Source organism: Daphnia pulex, chromosome 11, assembly GCF_021134715.1.
Source record: "Daphnia pulex isolate KAP4 chromosome 11, ASM2113471v1".
NCBI lineage: Eukaryota > Metazoa > Arthropoda > Branchiopoda > Diplostraca > Daphniidae > Daphnia > Daphnia pulex.
This window is the reverse complement of record NC_060027.1, coordinates 6,300,962-6,321,668: the sequence shown is the minus strand read 5'-3', so window position 1 is coordinate 6,321,668 and position 20,707 is coordinate 6,300,962. Positions and strand designations below refer to the sequence as shown.

At 37.0% G+C, this 20,707-nt stretch overlaps 1 protein-coding gene and 1 long non-coding RNA gene across 3 annotated transcripts; both read right to left on the bottom strand.

The window, feature by feature from the left end:
• Positions 1–477: 477 nt before the first annotated feature.
• Positions 478–6,974, bottom strand: LOC124207550. Of its 2 annotated transcripts, XR_006880037.1 has the most exons (4): positions 6,858–6,891; positions 1,323–1,543; positions 1,008–1,254; positions 588–913 (listed from the first exon to the last, which is right to left on the bottom strand). It is a non-coding gene; the product is annotated as an uncharacterized LOC124207550 (long non-coding RNA). The 2 variants fall into 2 exon arrangements; XR_006880036.1 differs by having other exon boundaries at positions 478–913; positions 1,323–6,974.
• An 11,615-nt stretch (positions 6,975–18,589) lies between these two features.
• LOC124207087 lies at positions 18,590–20,509 on the bottom strand. The gene is made up of 5 exons (XM_046604378.1): positions 20,189–20,509; positions 19,827–20,124; positions 19,344–19,758; positions 19,046–19,277; positions 18,590–18,881 (listed from the first exon to the last, which is right to left on the bottom strand). The coding sequence occupies exons 1-3, from the start codon at positions 20,371–20,373 to the stop codon at positions 19,504–19,506; spliced, it is 738 nt and encodes a 245-aa protein (XP_046460334.1). The 5' UTR covers positions 20,374–20,509; the 3' UTR covers positions 18,590–18,881; positions 19,046–19,277; positions 19,344–19,503.
• Positions 20,510–20,707: the final 198 nt, after the last annotated feature.

Here is a 20,707-nt window from a genome sequence, read left to right as displayed (position 1 = left end):
GAGAGCAACGGATGAGAAAAGAACCGGAAGAAGAAGAAACAACACTCCATAAGACCCTGCAGAATGAATTTTGTACACACGTAACCCCCCTACTGAAAGATGTCAGATTGCGGAATGATACTCTATGCCTGGGGTATCCAGTTTTCAAAACTGTGCCTTGCGTTAAAGTGTTGGAAAATTCTGCTTCGACGACGATAGACTGTCGTGTCGTCTACCCAACGTGATTTGTTTTTGGTTGTCCCCGCCCTTTATATGTTAACAAGCAGAAAACAACCATAAAAAATTTCTTGACAACCAACTTCAAAACAGAAGTCCCCTGAATATGTTTTCCTATCAACTGGCAACTCAGGGCGACTATAATTTCCTCAACCTGGCAACTTATTAGAAGAGAGTGACCTTGTGAGTCGTTTTATTAACATAGCGTTGTCTCTCCTTCATCTCCTCCTAAGTGGCAACACCATCGTAGATGAAAAAATTTTTAAATATTTATTTATTTGCCAAAAAAGGAATAGAAATGAATAGAAAAAAATCAAACTTTGAAGAATAAAGAACAAAAAAAGATTTATAGAAAGAAAAAGAACAAAAATTTGATTAAAAACTGAAGTTGAACAGATAAAGAATTAAGTGTAGAATTAAAATTAAGCTTTTTTATTTGTATTTTGAACAAATTTTAGAAAAAATTCAGGGTCAAAATTTTGCGATTTCGTTTGTATCGGAAATATGGTATGTTTGATTTGAGGAGAAAACAAATGAAAGCGTTAGTTAATGCCTGAAAAACTTTTTTAATGACAAGAGCAACAACAAAACATTATTTGGCATGTGACATTTTGGGCTTAAGACGCACGGTTTATTTTTCGTTATGTTCTTCATACGTGTTGGAATTTTGTCGTTTGTTTTCTGTTTTTTTGCGCCACTGTCGCAATTGTCAATTTCCCGTAAAAAACGTAAAGTGTTACAATAAAGCCATCTAGAGCATACTGGTTAAATTTCAAAGGTTGAAAAAATACCTTAAAATCGGTAGTAACGAACGCATAACATAAAAAATCTGTGCTGTATTTACTGCGTTCATAGGTGAGTTGATCGGTTTGGGTTTTGCTTCATTTAGTTCTTTAATGTTTTTCGCCAGCTGTTCAATCTTTTCCGCTAAAAACTGATTTTTATTTTGTAAATCACTTACTGCTTGAATTTGTGTTCCGTAAAGGTCCATTGATATTGAATTCGAAACAAGTTTACCGTACGAGTTAGTTCGTTCATCTGATTAAAAAAAATATATATATATATTATCTAAGGCTACTGATTTAAAGATATGGAATTTAATTTACCCCGTCATCTCGACCTTCTTCTGAAAAATTAATTTGCTTTAAAGGCGTAGATTCGTAAAATCAATTCAGGATAAAGAAAACTAGATACAGAATAAACAGCCAGAGTTCAACGTTGAACATTGCTGCAAACAGATAAGACACCATGGCTAATCAGCAATTCATGGTATAGCTCGGATTGCCAGGTGGGCGCGAATTCTCGACGGACGACGCTGGACGGCAATCTGGGAATGACAAAAATGAAATAGTATTTAATATTTGCAACACAACATAAACACATCTATGAAAAAAGGAATCCAATAAAATGCTTGTCTCATTGTGTTAAGTGAAGCAGCGACAACACTAATTATGCACATCAAACGTAAGAATAGTGGGTATCTATATAACACAAAGACAATCAATCAATTCAAAGCTTTAATTTAAAATAAAAATCCTATCAAGGAATGAAGTTTCATGTGATGATAAGAAAATTTTCAAGTCAACGTAAACATCAAATGGTAGAGAAAATTTATGTATCGTATCGTTTATAGTTTTATACATAATTTCATGTGTGGTTTACTTTGTTTTTGTGTTGTCTTGTGCTTGGAAATTTGCAAGCACATGGTTATCTAAATCTCAAATGCCATGCTTAACTTTTCAAAATCGTCAATAATATTGATTAAAGAGAACGTCCACACAACATTTTCAATCAAGATTCAAGATATGCTCATGAACTGTGATATTTAAATGAAATGAACTATTTGTAATTTTTTTGAAAGGGAAAGAACGGTCCCAAAAAATCTGTTGTGACTGGTCATGCTTTATAGGATCTTAACTGAAAGGTTATGGTACTGTCCCGTGTTTGAATGTTCGAAGAAACAGGTAAATTTTATTGAAAAATTAACTTATTCCATTTTTGTTCCTATTTGACACAGTTGACCTACTGTTGTTTTTTTTCAGAAAAATTATTCAATATACCATGGCTTCTTAGATTGTAACTATAAAATATGCAATTTTCTACTTCTTTTGTGGCTATCTAACATGTTTCGTCATTTAGGTTAAAGACGGAAAATACTGACTGGTAGATTTGGTTATTACTACAGGGCCTTTCGTTGCAACTGTGCCTGATTCCTGGCTCCTTGAGGGCAACCCTAAGTGTTACCATCCAAGATCAAGGGCTGCGACAATGTAGAGGGAACCCAAAAAATCGAATTGGGGGATTGATGAATGCAAAACTCGCAAATTTTTCAGTAAGTTATTTAATATTGCAACTTATTTCAAGTTTGTTTTAAAAACTGATTGTGTTTGTTGGTCAGATTCTTATGATAATCTCGATCAAAGGAAAATCAGATTTCTGAGCAGTCAGATATAAATTCTGAGTCTGATCAGCATACAGCAATGGGAAGAGGTTATTTGAGGAAGTGGGCCCCTGGCAGGTATTTAAAATCAGAAACGGTCCAGGATGAGCGTTATTCAAATGATGAGAGTGAAGGTGAGAGTGTTGGAATGTATGGGCCCACTCAAAACCTAGCTCAACAGACATTCGTCACTACTCCTGTTATCCCGTCTGTGCTGGTTTCCAATGCGGTTTTTCCAACCAGCAACTAATTTGGCTAATTGGAATCATCAGCCGTTTCCCTATGAATCGACTACTGCTCTGCTCCCAACTCAAGTATCGTTCCCAATTCACGCAAACCGCGTGCGTCTGCTAAAGCAATTATTTTTTGTTTATGAAAATTTTGTTGGGCCATCAATGTTGATATCTCACGTTTACAGGGTCAACATTTTCAACCTGAATTCAATCATCGACAATCATCCCATTGTAAGAGTGGTGTCTTGGAACAAATTCAACCCATTCCATTGATAACTCCTGGTTTAGCTGACAATTAAACAATTGTCAGATGGTAATGCTGATTATAATGGTTATTGTGTTTTATCCATCTATTAATTGTATGTTAAGTTTCAAAAGCAGTTTTAGAAAAACTTGTAAAATAGGTGCTTAACCTGCTAGAAAACATCTCAAACTTAATGGCCGAAATGGTAGTAATTAAGGGTAAAATAAATATGATGGCAAAGTCAATTTAATCTCAAGCCGCTGAACAACGAGAAATTGATCCAGATTTTATGTTGGAGCCGCTTAAGGAAATGGAGGATGTCAAATCAGTTGAGCAAACTTTCTTGGATAATGAAAAGTACTATCAACTGGTAAGATAGTCAAGTTATTTAAACCAACTAATTTTTAAAATTTCCCTTTCAAACCAAGTTGCGGTAATAATTTGTCAACCTTAGTGACGATTATTCGCAACTTACGAGGTGGATCGATTACTAGCGCAGTTAAGCGCGCATGGTATCGAGTCTCTTCTATCAAGGTAATGGCTTTTGTGAATTGGAAGGGAGTGGCCACAATGAAGCATCAGAAGCAAGGACTGATGAAGTCAGAACAAGAGAGAGAGAGATTGCGGCTCGGATCAGTATATTGGACGACCAATGCTCTTTGAAGAGCAGACAGAGACTGAGAGGACAGGGAGGGGGTCCTCTCCTATATATGGAGCCGACGGGTGCCGTGTTGCCAGATGGTATCATCACACTAAGAGAACAGGCCGTGAGGGAGGTTCAGCTCTCACTGACCTTTGACTATGATCAACATCAAAGTCTTGAAAGTGAATTTGTGAAATCGAAACTAAAATTTCGTAAATCCGGAATTATCGTAATCATATGTAAACATGGGAACCTAAACTAAACTGGATAAACAGAGATCATCAGAAGAAACTTTGTATGTGGCACAAGACTGCTTTCACTTCACTGAAATTTCAGAATGATTGTATCAGGCAGCAAGTAATCAAAGCAATAGGTTTATTAAACAATGTAAACATATTACTAATAATATTATGCGTACCTCTAATAGTTACGTGACTTCCCCTTGGAAAATGGCCATCAATAAGCGGAGCATCATTTGAAAAAAACAATCTGATTTTTTTGAAACACGAAAGAATTGTAATCGTGAAACCGATCGAGGTGAGAAAAAACTATATGCCTAATTTTTGTCCTATTATGTTCATCGTCGTTACCTTATATTTAGGTTTAGTTCTCGTTAGGGTTGCTGTTATGCTAAATGTGTCATGTTAGTCATACCATCCAGTCCATCTTGTTTCTTTGAGGAACCCCAGCTTCAATATCTTAAAGAGTTATGGCAGAATCAAGATTTTGGTGTGGCCGTCAGAGATTTGACCAACGCCCAACGCGTACCATTTCTAAACGCTATTTTCACAAATTATGATTACGTATTGTATTGTGTATCGTCGTTTGTATTGTGCTCAATTAATACATTTAAAATGTAAAACTGATATCATGTAATTATGCTAATTTATTTACGAATGATGTTACGGGTCGACCCAAAAAATACATCCCATGGACGTCCGTTTGAACTAATATAGTATAAAGGGGTGACCAATATAAAACATCCTATGGAAGTTAGTTTCAGACATCCCACGAACGTTCATTACATCCATCCTATGAACGTTCCTTCGGACGTAGTGTGGATGTTCACGTTAGTATATCCTGTAAACATCTTTAGGGCGTCCAACTGGTATATCCAACAATTCCAACTGAATCGGAGCTGACATCCATAGTATATCCTATGGATATATCTGTGCTAGTAGGGAATCATAGCTGCCTGTCGGGCAATATTTAACTCGTTTCCAAAAAGGGTAAAAAACAAGAACGACTTTTACGTTTCAACTGCCACTTAAACCCTTGACAAAGTAAGGGACAATTGATATTTAGTGAAAAGGCTCTTCAATTCTGTCGGTAGAATTCCAAGATAAGAGCTTCCGTCGCAAGTATTTTAGCTGATTTCTGGTCTCTCGTGTCGGAGGGGAGATTATTCCCAGCAGATACTACTAAAATCCGTCAAAAATTTTCCCGAGAGTTGATAAAGGGTTAAACACGCCGACAATGATTGCATTTAAATTTTTAAGTAATGCAGATGTCACCCAAAACGGACCCCACTTCTTAACACAATCTCAACTATGAAGTAAGTGATATGGACAATTAAAAGTAATACATAAAGGAAGCCATAAAATCATTCAAAATCCTAACGAATAATTCATTTTTTGCCTAGTGTAAACGATTTTTGATTTATTAATAAAATGGAGGTAGCAAAAACCAAAATATATTATAAACCCAACAAAGAATACCTTAAAAGATAGTCCGTATAGTTATTCAGTAAATCCCCGATCCTTATGATTTCTCATCGTCCAAACCGATATAACTTGCTTTATCATCCCAAGATATATATGGTAACGACTATAATGCAAGATAGGCATATAATAAAACATATAATGCATTGAATAAAAAACCAGTACTCAAAACAGAGAAACCTTTTACTCTCTTCAATACGTATTGACATTTGTGTGTTCTTTTTTAACACTCTTCAACAGACATGTTATCTCTGATACTAACATTTCTTAAAAATAGTAAACCGTCTGATTTTTTAGACCCAAGTCGACTGTGTTCAAACCAATTCAATCCGCAAAGACATTAAATTGTAAGAAGTTTTGAAACTTTTCATCTGAAAATTAAATGTTAAAATGATGGACTTTTGTAGCCATGCTCAATCGATATTAAAAACTCGGAATGTTTCCTGTAGAAGTGTTGGTAGAATCGGATATGTTTATGTTTCCCAAAGTAACTTACAAATAATGATATCTTCATTTGTTTTTAATGGCAATTCAAGGCACGAACATGACTTTATTTCGAGACAACTTGAATTTGTTAAATAATATATTGATTCTCATTAACGTAGACAACAGCCCCAATTAGGTTTTTATTGTTTTAACGCTTTAACTTGAATAAAAGTATTAATAATATTTATCTTTTCAGAATTAATAAAAAAAATTTTCGTTCTCTCTTGTTATCTTTGTTACCGATTTTTTCACATTGCATCACAACTCTCTGGCAGAGAGAAGTACCCGAACCCAACCACGAGAGGGCACCCGTAACCAACCAGCAAGCGGCACATCTATAGCAACCACAGACCAACGCGCGCATTTCAAAAAGCGTATGCGCGAACGAGTCCGTCGAGCGAATAGGATCCGCTAACGGATACTGTGATGTCGACACACGGGATGTATCCATTGCCAACACCCTGACGTCGACAGACTGGAGGTATCCATTCCCAACACCCTGCTGTCAACACACGGGATATATCCAGTCCCAACACCGGGATGTCGACACCAGCAAGCTATCAATCCCAACACTGCGATATAGGAAACAACGAGATCAATCTCCGACGACGACTTCCGCCTTGACCAGTATAAAAGCCCCCTTATTTCCCTTGAATAACTAGTCTTGCACGAGCAAGCCCTCGCGCTGGTAAACTCTCTCTTACTATTTTATTTCTGAACATTTGTATTCAAGTATCTTTCTTACAACCTTGTGTATCAAAATACAAAGCGTCATCCTCTGACGAACATTCGTACCGTTATTTCGAACAAGTAAAGTAAGGCTGGAACGAGCCTTACACACACAAACACTGAATATATATTATAGAAAGGATACTTATATTTGCCGATGCTGGGGGATACACTGCCGAGATGACTCTGCCGGGAAGAGACAGAGCGTGGCTTTTATACACACATATATGATTACACCATCACTGTAGACGTGAGTCGCAAACACAGATACGGTTGATGGTTGCACCATCACCAGGATGTGATTGTGCAAAAAGAGAAAGGTGTTGGTTGGGTGGTGCAGTTACAATTGCACGATCCAACGCAATCGTATCATCAAGGCTAACAGCTAGGGCGCGACTTGCTATAAGAGCTGTCGGTTCCCGCCTTGCTACATTCCTCCCTTTCCTGAAGAAATTCCAGGTAGAAAGGCAAAATATTTATCGTATGTGTATAATGTATTCACCAAAAAGAAGACATTCATCACCAAACGTTTATAACATTCACCCTAATATGTTTATAATATAACAATTATCACACTACATACAAATATTATGGACTAACGTGTAATATCTTCTTCTATGGGAATGTCGGGCTTGAGGATCGTGTCGCTTGATGAATTGATGTTGGTGTCCTCATAAGGCACAAATGACACGGAACGACAAAACACCATTTGGTCCCTTTCATTTTTTTCTTCTTCTATTTCTCCTTCTTCATAACGTTCTTCTTCACTGACGATTTCTCTATCTTCTAATTCTTCTCCTTCCCATTCCTCTCTATCATGTATAAATTTACATTTGAATTCTTTTTGGAAAGTTTCGCATGGATTCTTTCTTCTTTCCGTTTTAACCCCATTTTACTGCAGTACATTAGAAACTAAACAGGTCTACCCGTTCACGGCATCTCAATCAACCAGCCTTGTTCGGGTTGCAAGCACGGGAAGATTAAACGCTCTAGATTTAAATTGGGCAAAACAAGAGCAGCAGAAATTGGACAACTTTTCCATTCCGATGTATGCGGTACAATGCATGTTGCTATATACCAAAGTGGATTCAAATACTTAATTCTTTTCACTAACGAATTTAGCAGTTATCGTACTGTCTTTTTTCTAAAACAGAAATCAGAAGTAGCCAACCAACCAAATGAATTCACACTCTAAGAGCCAACAACTGTTGTGAATTCACTGGACATCAATTCAAATGCTGGATGTCCACCAATGGAATCAGACTGGAAAACATCAGCGCCACACACTTAATTCATAACAGAATTGTGCATCAGAACGGGCCGACAGGACCTTAATGGAAGGTGCCCGATGTAACATTCATGGCAAAATAATCTCATTGGAGCTGTGGGAAGAGACTATCGATTGCGCATTGTACACACGAACCTTATGTCCACAAAAACAGCTCCCAACACGACCTATAAAAATTTTTTTGATACTAAGCCAGGTGTCTCTAACCTACGCATCTTCGGGTCCACTGCGTAAATCCATGTGCCGAAAGCGGAAAGAAGAAAGCTTTATTCTAAAAGCATTACCTGCTCTTTCGTCGCATACTGCGCCACCCCAAAAGCATAGTGCTTTTGGGATCCACTCATAAGGAAGATAAGGAGTAGCAGGAATGTCGTCTTCAATAAAACAAGTCTACAAAACATCAGGAGAAGAATTGGTGCAAACTGACGACAAACCAACAAAACAACTTTTGATTGCCAAACGCAAATTAAATTTGATGATTAATTCATCAAAAACGGTCACACGGTACAATACTCTTGATACCCCTCCTCTCCAATCCATAATAAAAATAACGGTTTAGACTTAACCATTCTTCCAGAATCTTCTCAAAACGCAGATACACCTATGACGCAGAACCTCCGAATCTACAACCAACCAGTTCATGAGATCCATCATCCAAATCCAACTCAACATAGCCCTGTTTCTGTTAAACTTCGCCAATAAAAAAAAAAAAAAAGAGAAAGTAAGTGCAAAATTTGTTTATTCCTTCTTGGATGTCACTACAAATTATTACCGAATTATTATCACATTATAAAACGCAAGCACTGTAATCTCCTTCACTTACTTTGTGGCTATGATTGTTATAGGGTATTACGAAGGCCATCATCCTGCTACTCCATATAGATCTTATTGCAATTCAAAAGTACGCGACATAGCCAAAAGTCGTGCGCAGCTTACGCCAATGCGCACCACTGTGGCCTATAGCCAAACCAGAGCTATAGACTCCTGGTCGCTTCACGGCTGTGTTGGCTTCCCTATCCCGGTTTCAGGACTTAAGCCGATTTGGAAACTTTAAATAGCGCCTCTAGTGAGTGTGTCAGCTACTACGCATATAACAATGGATGAATAACAATGTTTGATCAGAAGGAAGTAAAGCGTGTGGGTGTAGAGTACTAAGACTGTGAGTAAACACAGAAAGATGTGAGACTGTTGAACCCAAGCACTAGGAAAGTAAGGATACATTTTTTAATGATGAAAAAATTTTTCCACGTGAATCAAGGGTATTCAACTTCTATTATCCACCCAAAGCAAACTTGGAGGGTGTGAAATATCAGATTTAAAACCAGCTTAACCAACATAACACACCCAGGTGGAAATGTTTTGTTTTAAAATAAAGTGCTTTCAGAGCAGAAGGTAAATTACAAGAAGAATTATCAGAAACTATTGAAAACAGTCACAGCGGTACGAATAAAAGGAAAACATAGAGAGGAAAATCCTTCTTGGCCGAGAAACAGAAACCACACTAAACGTTGCATCGAATAAGTCTCAAACCAAAAAATGTGCTGGAATTGTGGAAGTGGATTTTAAGGAACCAGAAGCTGTTTAAGAAGTTCTTAATTCATCCTAATATACGATATGGATGGAAGCCCATGAACGAAGAATAAATGTCGCTTATAAAGAACAACACCTGGGGCATATATTTTCCATAATGGATAGGAGCAATCCGAAATAAGTGGGCGCACAAATTTGAACTAAATGCTGAAACCGTATTCAAGCCTCGTCTCCAAGGGATATACCTAAAGTCCTGAAATTTACCACGAGGAGACTACGTACTCCAGTTTGAGGCACGACTCGTTTCGTGAAATTATTGCCATTGCAGACAGTGCTGACCTTTAAATGATACAATCCGATATAAAAACGTCTTTTTTGAATGGGGATATTTATGAGGATCTTACGTGGTCCAGCCACCAGATATTGAAATTGAAGGCCAAGAAAATATGGTTTTTCTTCTAAAAAAATCTTAATGTGGTTTAAAGCTAGCGTCACGTTCTTGGGACAAAAAAATCTCTAATTTATTGGTACATCATGGTTTTCTCAAAAAGTGAACAGACCTTCGTGTCTACACAATTTAAACAGAAAAAAACTGACAATTATGGTCAATATGGGCCGATTATGGTAGCGTGTTCAACCAGGTTTTAATCAGCATTGTAATACCTGGTATTATTCTAACTAAATCAATAAAAAAGGCAGACAAGGCTGTATATAATGCTCGACAACAAATGAGAGCAGATCAACCAGTTTAACAACAGTTCTTCACTGCTTTTTCCCCAAAGAGAGCAGAAGAGTTATCCATAAAGTGTGCACTTGCATACTTTGCAAATCGTAACATTCCGCTCCCTACCCTTTGAACTGATATCATTCGTATCGTTTATGACAAATCCTACCAAGATGCGTTCCGTGAGGAGTCTGAACAATCTCAAAAGAATATTTTTCTTCACTCCAAACGAATATTTTTCTACATTTGTCAAGAAATTTTTCGTAACCACAGTTTCTGAATGGCAAAAACTCTTTAATTTTACCTACAAAGTATTTGAAAAAATTCCCTTTAGTTAAACCAAAGAATGCTCGTGAGCTATTTTCTCAATTACTGTCGTTACTTTTCAGAAATTTTCTGATAGCGTCTCTGCTGAAAATTTTTTACGAGCTAACTTCAACTTTTAGACGACTATTTAGATGATTTGTCTAGTCATTCGACTGTTGAATTCTACAACATGAATATTGAACTTGAATATGAGTTTTATTGTAATCGCTTTTTTGCCCGAAAACATCCAAGTTGGAAGCCGCAATTCCCTAACCTTAAGCTCGGCATTTCATTTCTTTTTTCCCCTTTGCCATTTATCTAGGAAGAGATTTTTCAATGTAATGAAACTTAAAAAATCCAATTCGTAAAGGCCTGCACGAAACATCTGTCGGTGATTTCTTAAAGGCAAATAGCTGGTCGATAACCTAGGGAAAAACTATTGGAAACAAAATTCTAATAAAATTTAATTAAGTCTGCCAAAAATTCAAGAAAAATACTGCAATTGAATATTATGATTTCAATCAATCAATACTTTTGTAATTTGTTTTGAGTTCTTGCAACGATCTTCAATTATATATATTTATATAACCTTTATTTAAAATCTCAGGTGTCAATTGACTTCACCCTTTCTCCAGCTCAGTTCATTAGTCCTTTTTTTTCTAATCTGGATTCAATAAGAATTTGCTCTATAAGATTAAAGTCTGGGCCTAGTGAAGACCATACCATCCTTTTTAGTAATACCTTTATAAAGAGATAGTAATGTATAGCATAACAATAAAAGAATAAAACGAAGAAACCAATACAAAATTTCTGCTTTTTCCATAAATAAGATATACAAAGATTTGAAGAATGCATGGTATAATTTTTCTCCTGCATCCGGCATGCTAGATTCGTCAAATAACATCTCAGACGTGCAGCACTCCAAAAGTAATAATTATTGTTCGCCCGTAAGCATTTCGCTTGAATACATTGGTTCTTCCAATCATCATACCTCTTGAAGAGATCACGTTCGAAAAATCAGGAATTTCTTCTGGAGATGTGACTAGACGACTGGTGAAAAAATAATCTTCTTTCGATAAACGGAACAGTATTTGTAGCCAGATGTAAAAAATGGGAATGACAGACAGAAGACTATCCACAAAAAAAACGAGAAGAGATTCCAGAGGAATTGGGGTAAAGCAGAAAAAGAAAGCAAATCCAATTTTATAGATAAATTTAGATAAATTACAGACTAACAGTTTTTGTTCGCCTGCCCGATTTCGTAAGTTAATAAGTTATTCAATAAGTTAATTGCGACTCTGCGTAAATTTTTTTTTCTATTTATGTAAAGTACACCATCACCACTAGCAAGATGATTTTTTATTTGCGTTTATATAGGAACTGTTTTTTTATATGAGTACGTTTTTTATCGTTGGTATATTTTGGTGTCTACCGTGTTTTCACCATTATTTTAGGTTAAGGTTATCTAATGGCATGGCCATACAGCAGTCGAATACAATCTGTCAATTTACTCGGATGCGTCATTAAGGCGTCATTAGAGTTCTGTGACAGCGTTAAGTCAAGCGGTCCTTTGCTTCTTTATGGCCCGACAATTACAATCATAGATATTGCAACCTCATCGGACTACACTGTTTGTAAGTGTAGCCGGTAAAGTGTATTTTCGTACGAAATCGGTCATGTGTTGTTTACCTTACACAGATTTATCTCTTTTAATAGTATCATAGATAAGTGAGTGGTCAATTTGACAAAACCTCTATAAAAGATACCGCGCTAGTCCGCATGCAATCGAAATCACATGAAAAATGTATGGGTTTTCAGTGTGCAACCCTTTTGAATAAGTAGGTCACTCTCTCGACTACTCCAAAGCAGTCAATGCCAGACAAAATTAGACAAAAATAGAGGGGTTGATGCAAAAGGGGGATCAAACGCGTTAAAACAGAATTTTGCAACAGATTCATTAAAAAATATATTTTAAACTAAAAAAAAAATCGGTGACGGCAGTACTGCTTAATTTAAAATTATGTCCCATCTACTTGACATCCTGTCATCGAAAACTGATCCATCCCCTGTGAAACAAGAAATGAATGTTTAAGCGACGGTATATTATGAATGTTTCTTAGAATGGGTTCTGGGACATCCAGTTGTTATCCTATGTACATCCAAGATGCCCCATGTGACCTTTATTCTTATGCGTGTCGCCACTGTCTGTTGGGTGTTCTCAGGATGTCTATTTTCATGGTGGATTTGAAATATAAAATAAACAATAAATGGAGAATAGGATTTTTTTTTAAAATTTAATCGACTAAAAAAATTTGTTACTAATTACTAGAAACTACACCTTTAAACATTACAATCCGAAACGGAGAGACATTACATTTTATAAAATACCATTTTCTTAGTTTTCATAAAAGAAAAATTTTGATGTCCTGTTACTTACAATACTTACAAAAATTAATTCTGGTGCTGATCTGATCTGATTCTGGTGTATCATGAGGGAGAAGGGAAGATACCACAAAATAATTTTTTTTTCAATAAAGGAGGAGAATTGATCCCTTTAAAAGACTGATGGAATTTAAAAGAACTTATGGGTGAAGACACAGCATTAATTCTAAATTATGAAAAAAAAACAATCGATGGCGCTAAACTTTACAGGAAGATTAACAAAATCAAGCTTTTGAGGGAAAACTCTTCCAATAATATGAATAAAACGAATACCACCTCACGAAATTGTATACAATAGCTACAGTATTATCGAAAAGAAGTTCACATTTATTCGGCTTTTTGCACCCAATTCAGCACTTCTTGTGATGGAGAATTTTAAAGTCATCACAAAAAATTCCGTCATTCAATCATTGGGTCATCGTAATGTTGATCTTTCAAATTAGAAAAAATTACCGCAATGACAATGTTGGCTTTCTGACAAATTTTGATTTATCCGATTGTCTCTAAAATAGAATAGTGAAAGGGGTTATTTCTTACTAGATTTTTTTATGACTTTCAACATTTTTGAATTAATACCCGATTTAAGAGTCTAATGAACTATACAATCAAACGTCATCGGTAAGGTGCATTAGATTATGGACATCGCACAAAAGAAATTGTTTTCTTTATGTATGGCATGCTGAGTATGGCAGAATTCACAAAATTAATCAGCAGTTTAAAAAAAAATCTGAACACTATCGATTCTTGCATTTGTCTCACTGGAAGGCAATAGTGTACAATCAATCTCCCAACTGTGGTACCTATGGTCCTTGTGGTCCTTGTTGTCCTGGTTTTCCTAGGGGGCCTTAGGGCCTTTGTCGGCCGTCCGTTTCTTGTGGCACAGCCTGGTCCTGTGGGCCCCGGAAAAGCTGTCGGGTTTGTGACCATTATTACGTCAGTATCTTTCGGCTCGGAGGAGTTTCCTTTCTGGAATTTTTACAGGCTTGTGTCAAACAAGCAGTCTGCGCTTGAGGTTTTGTCAAATGTCTCAAAGAATTCCTTGTCAATTGTGATTAATTAGTTTTCTAATTTTGAGATTCTGGCTAATCTTTTTTTAGGTTTTTCTTTGATTTTTAATATATAATGTTTGAGTTGAACCAAACTTGTTGTACTCAGTATTTGTAGGCGACTTCTAATTTGGCCTGATCTCCGAACATTGGAGTCGGGTTTTTCTTCTACGCTCACTTCTTCTGAAGAACATTGAATCCGCTTTTGTATTTACCTCCGATTTAAGTGGGTTTTTAGCAGTCATATCCCGACGCTCCTTTCTCCTACTTGATCTCTGATGTTGTCACTTTCCACCACTAGAATTTGATTCCCTGCATATAAAGTTTTTTTCCAAAAGTTTCTCTACGTGTCAAAGCTGTTTGGTGTCTCTTTTACTCCACGGCTGATACTCGCAAATATTTATTTTGGAAAGCGTCACTTCGACAGTTCTTTATCGGAAACTCCTTGTCTTCTGGTCCGTAGACCAACAGAGTGCCTTTGTTACTGTATCGGCGGAGAATTTGTCTGAGAGGGTCACTACGACAGCTCTTTATGAAAATTTTCCTTGTTTGGACACAAACTGAGCGGAACTAACAGAGTGCCTTTTTTTCTCTGTTGATATTGTTGCTTGGGTAGAGTCACTTCAACAATGGAACTCAGAAACAGACTTGTATGGACTATATTTTCTCTCTGATATTATGATAGTGCTTTTTCATGTTCAAAAACTGATCAGTAGCGTGGTGCAGTAGAAAATTTGCGTGGTACTTTCCACCAGCATCAAAGCTGAGCACCAGCCCACAAGCTCTGAGGCAGCCTGTGAGGCTGAAAAAGAAACCATTTGGCTTCGTCGTATACACCATGACGTCAACTTCACTCAAAAGGCATTTTCCATCTAGGAAAACCAATAGAAGGTGAAATCAACGTTTCTCAGGTAAATTTTTCACACCAGCTGTCTGGCTATTTAAAAAATAGAAATCTGTAGTACCTAACATGAAGATTAACTTATTCTTCAACTTTTACTAAAATCTAGAAGGACCTCAAGTATTTTTTTAGCCCTTTTTGGGAAGCGCATAACGAATGCACGGCAAACACCAAAATTTTGGTCTGCAAAGTAGGTACAGTTGGCGCCAATTGCAGGTGGTAAGGAAATGTTAGGAAAGGGGTAGCATTTTTTTCATATCCACAATTTTGTTTTGAATCCGCCTCCAAAAATCTTAGCAACTACGTTGCTAATTAAAAAAAAAACTAAAGTCTCGTAGCACCAAAAGACGCCATGCTTAAAGCGTCTGAAGTAGGTACACTATACAAATTTGACCGGTAGGTACTTAGTGTATCAATCATTGGATCAATATCAGTTAATTTTTGAAATATTATTTCTGCATTAACATGGGTTCACAATCCCGAACTTTATCCAAAAATTGGAAAAGGCTGAATATCCCAGTAGCTCAATACGCAGAATCTTCACAATCTTCACAGCAAAAAAAATGTCGTAATGACACAAGTAAAGTGGCACAACCTAATTTATCAAGTGGTTAGTACATTGCATTATTAACTTAAAGAAATTTGTGTTTGAGTCCTAATGTTCTTTTATAAAATTTGTTTTTAGTTCGACCCAATAGATTTCTGCAGGGTGACATGCCTAAGCTTACAAAGAGTCCTTCAACAAAAGTCTTTCAGAACAGCAGTATGTGTTTAGAAGAGGATAGAGTGGACAATGCCTCAAATAAAAGAGGTTATGATGGTAATCAAGCATATGAAAGTTAAAACAAAGGTTGATTCTGGTAATGGAGGTGGAAAAGTGAATGGAGAATCTGTAAAAGGGCTTGATCTCTTTGCAAAAACTGTGATTGTATCATAAATTGTTGATGATAAAATAGTATATATGATAACAGAAGATGAATTGGCAGGTACCAGTTTTTAAATATTCATTTGTCATGTTCTTTGTTTTTTGTGTTTCATTTCTCCTCTTTTTAGAAGCCATTGGAGCAAGGGACGAAATGACTGCGATGGTTTCTGTCACTCTCCTTCTCATCCAAGTAAAATAAGAGAATTTAGAACTTAAACTAATGGTGCAAACGCTACTTGAGAAAGTGGAGCGTCTGCTACAATCAAGAAACTCAGAAACGATGGTTGAGTTTGGCTTGCGATTACCACTCATAACGCGAGAAGACTTTATTAAAGTAGATTCCGAACTGGAGAAAGGCAATACAGCAGGTTAAGAGAATATGCAAATTGCTTTAAATAAAAGGATTTTCTTTTTGATTACTTTAATGAACTTCGATTGATGATTCCGACGGTAATATTGTACCGCCGGAAGAAGTTCAATCGGTAATTTTTGTATGAATTAAGCTCAATCTCAAAAATAAAAGAGTGACGATTCAAAAAATTGAATTTAATTTTAAGATTGATCAAATTTTAAGCGTGATTGTGGCAAGACTGAAATGAGAAGAATAAGAAATATTCAAAAAAAGCTAAGAAGCTGAAGGAACTTTTAAGTGAAAACAATCGTTTGAAACAAGTGTTATTTTCATTAACTTATTAACAAATTTAATAACTAATTAATAATCAACTAATTTTTTTCAACTAGTTATTGCAATCAATTTTGCAATTCAGTTTCGTTATCTGAATTAACGAACAATTTAAGTAGGTGAATTCAGTAAACCGACGATGGTTTTCAACCAAAAAAAAGACTCCTTTTTTATATTGTTATGATGAGCTTGGTAAGTTTTATAATACTCTTAATATTCACAATTTTTGCATGAGATTCAATGTAGTAAATTTTAAATTGAAAACATATTTTATTTTTTTTCCCGTTTCTTCCCCTTCTCCCCATTTCCACCCACCTGCAGTTGTCGTCCCCCATAAACGCGCATATTTGTATTTTTCTCTGTCTTACAGAGCGCGGGGGAAATAGGGGAAAGAAAAGGACTAGATCGGGCAAAAAAGTAAATTCTGTTTTCAATTACAATCGATGAACTTGTCATGATGAACTTCAAGAACAATCTCGGCATCTTATCATTCTCGCCATACGCCTCGCAGGAGTAGAGCATAATTATATTCAGGAGCCGCGGGCGTTACGGAAAACCTTGGCGCGTTGCGTCAAATATCAGTGCAGATGTGCGCAACCTCAACAAACGGTAATGGCTTTCCCACGAAAAGGATGTCACCGTTCTTCCGACCCATCTCGACTTCTTATCTTGACTTCTTCGGGCCTTTCAACACAGTGATCGGCCGGAGCATGGAGAAGCGCTATGGCCTCATCACCTGTTTCTCCACCTTTGTCATTCACCTGGGGCTAGTTTATTCTCTCTCTGCAAAATTTTTTTGATGGCGTTACGCCAGTTCATCACCGATTGAGGCCATTTAAGCACCGTTTCTCCGACAATGGAACTATTATAGTCATGGTTGAAAAGAAACTGCGCGAGAGGATTGTGAAACTGAACTCAAAGCTGGTGACATAGGAAATGATCAACCGTGGGATCGACTGGAAATTCTCGCCACCACACACGTTTTGGCAGATCATTGGAGCGCCTTGTCGGTTCAAGCAAGAAATCACTGTGGGCGTTGCTAGGCTAGGGCTGGGATAGAAGAGCGCAGTGCCACTGACGAGATGAATTCAACATATATCGAAATGAAATACTTCTTTATTGCTAAAATTTTCCGGTGTAGAAACTACTTGCCTCGCGATGTAACTGCTTACCATCCTTTGTTGGCACATCGGGAGCCAAGTAAATTTCGTTGGGAAGGCTCGTAATCTGCTTCCTCAAATGCGTTCTCCTTTTCTTCCAGGCTGCCAGTTTCTCCTGGAATCTTTGAACTTCAACTGCTCCATTTACTGGGCCTTTGGGAGTGGTTGTGACGAAATAATCCAGAGGTTCTGGTTGGATGACTGAAGCTTGTAGATAAAACGCGCGAGATCGACACACCGAAGAGACTCAGTGTTGTGGTGACTCTACCAATGAGAGACTTTGAGAACAGGAAGGCTGGGACGTAAAGAATCAACACCGGATGCCAGTGGAGGAGGGGTCTAGCTGAAAGCTTGAGCGAATAAGTAGAGATCTCCGGTTCAAAGGACCAAAGTTTTCCACTGATGTGAACTGAACGGCGATAACTAAGAGGGGGGGGGGTGCGAATTGTCGTTACTTGTTTTATTTAAGAGAAATGAATGATGTTAGGTGATATTGATGAGGTATTAACAAGCAGATATGAATAGGTGTGTCAATAGTTGGGGCCCTAGTGGAGGTTTGTCGGGTCAAAACTGGTTTCAAACCGGTTTTGTTCACTGGTGTGAAGTGTGATACATATCCCGAGTAAAAGTTTTTCGTTCGAATTTTCGTTTTAAATCCATCAAATCGATGCAAAAAGCGTCTAAAATGCATGCGACAATTTTGATTATTAACCGAGATTTAACGCTGTTGTTTCGGTTTTTAGACGGTATTAAAACAGTAAATCGACTGCGTTTACAATTCAACTGTAAACCGGATCAGAAATTAATTAAATGTACCGATTTGTTATGTTTTACATTAATTTGACAATTGCTTCTGAAATAAGTATAATATAATTAAATCGAAATATACTTTTATTTAATGTGACAAAACACATATTTACAAGTTTATTTAGGTTCATATTTATGTTAACACATATAAACATCAGTGAAATAGTTAAATAAATTAAAATAAAATTATAATTATGATACAAGCCGCCAATAAATGATCGTACAACATGTGGCGGTCCACGTTGAAAACGTTCCGGCTAATCTTCACCAAATTCTCCAGTTCGTCGAGTTTTTTCTTACGCACGTAGAAGGAGCAGACGTTGTCCAGTCGACTGTTGACGATACGCAGTCCAGGAGTCTACACACAAAAATGTTGTCCCCAAAAATTCAAAGATGAAATTAGAAATTAAAGATTCTCTCGCTGTATATACTCGAGGAACTATTTCGGGAACTTATTTATATACTATCTAAATATATATGCATTGCACACACAAACACACACACACACATTTATTTACATACCTCGAGGAGTTTTTTTGCATCTTTGACTCGCTGACAGCTAAGAAAAGCCAGCGACAGATCAAAGAGACTGTCCCTCTCCCCGTGGACTTGACTGTTCATTTTCATAAGTCGGTCAAGTCTTCTCGTGTCGTCTTTTTCAATCAAACTGGCGGCTAATTCGGTGCTCCAAGGTGTCGAGCGTCGCTCTTTGGTCAAACGATCAAACTCGGCTAGGGAACTGTCCCAATCATCTCTAATTTTAAAAACAAAATGATGACTCACGTTACACAATTGAAAATGAAACTGAAACTTAACGTACCGAACAGCATGGACTTTGACTAGTGTACCTAACAGGGCTCTACTCATTTTCAAGGCTTTCGATTGTTCCAGACAGTCGAATATTTTCTGAATTACTTCGACATTGCCATTTTTGGCAGCGGCGTCCATCAGTCGAACAGCACTTGCGTTGACGGATCTCGTCAACTCGATTTTTCAGCCACTTGCGGATCAGCTTTCAATTTTTCTAGAAAGCGAATCGCATCAACTGGCCGACCTCCTTTCAACAGATGAGCAGAGAGATTCATGATTTTAGAAGGCAGGATGATAAGGTCGGGGTCCTTGTGCAGTCGGGAGAATAAATCGAGAGCCTCGTCCAAACGTCCGTGATGGCCGTACAGGTCCATTAACAAGAGATTTAATTCGATCTTGAAAAAAACACTGCGGGCCTCCAGCTCCTGGTCAAATATGTACATTACTCATTTGTAATTTGGTTAAAGAAGAAGATACGAAAAATAAAACAAACCTTTTTCGATGTCAATGCTTCGTGTAATTTACGCTCTCGTACGAATGCACAGAATTTATTGATGTTTTTCTTATTTGACTGACTATTCGTTCCCAACTGAAGGCGCTTAGGCAAGGGATTCAACGGTACAGGAATTAGTTGTCCCGAGGTTAGTTCAGCCAAGAGATCAACGGAAGCAGGAGTCAACTGGCCTTCTGATACTTTGTCACGTACAAATTGGGCCACGCTCAAAGAAATGGTCAATCCCTGATCACGAAAAGCTTCTAAAAGAGGCTCAATTACTTCCAGCTGTCCGGAACTGGAAAATAAAAAGAAGAATTTAAGGAATAGTAGAAATGTACATTGATGACGTAGTATCTTACGGTGTTTGTTCGCAAATCTCTTTTAAAATTGACCCAATTATTTGACCGGATAATTCAATCACTTCGCTTTTCATTTCATCTTCTTCCCCATCTGGCAGTAGAGAATTTACCAGTTTGGCAAGGCCTGAAGCATTTCCAGATTTGATATAGGCGGTGGCCATGTCTTCGTACAAACTCCAGTTCATTTTGATGCTATACAACAGAATAAAAAGGCTATCAGTTTACTTTCATTTCTTTATTCATCTTCTTCCATTTTTCTAAAGTCAAAATAACGAAAAACGATTAAGATTATGAAAATAAATAAATTAAATAATATAATAAACTTATGAAAATAAATTAGTCTTCTCTTTTTAAATTTGGCTCTGTTCTCTCTCTTTTATGTTAGAACCACCATGGTTAGAACAAACACAAAAAATCGGTAATAAATGTCAGCACAGTGTTTCTTAGCTTTGTGATAGTTACTATTCAGCCTTCTTTTCCAGCTTTCGTCATCCAAACCATAATCAACTGGACCGTGCT

Excerpts from the sequence above, each read along its gene's own strand:
- LOC124207087 (XM_046604378.1), bottom strand. The coding sequence starts at position 20,373 with ATGAACTGGAGTTTGTACGAAGACATGGCCACCGCCTATATCAAATCT. Across the intron at positions 20,125-20,188 it reads GAGATTTGCGAACAAACACC|TTCCGGACAGCTGGAAGTAA; the intron begins GTAAGATACTAC and ends TTTATTTTCCAG. Across the intron at positions 19,759-19,826 it reads AAGCATTGACATCGAAAAAG|GAGCTGGAGGCCCGCAGTGT; the intron begins GTTTGTTTTATT and ends ATATTTGACCAG.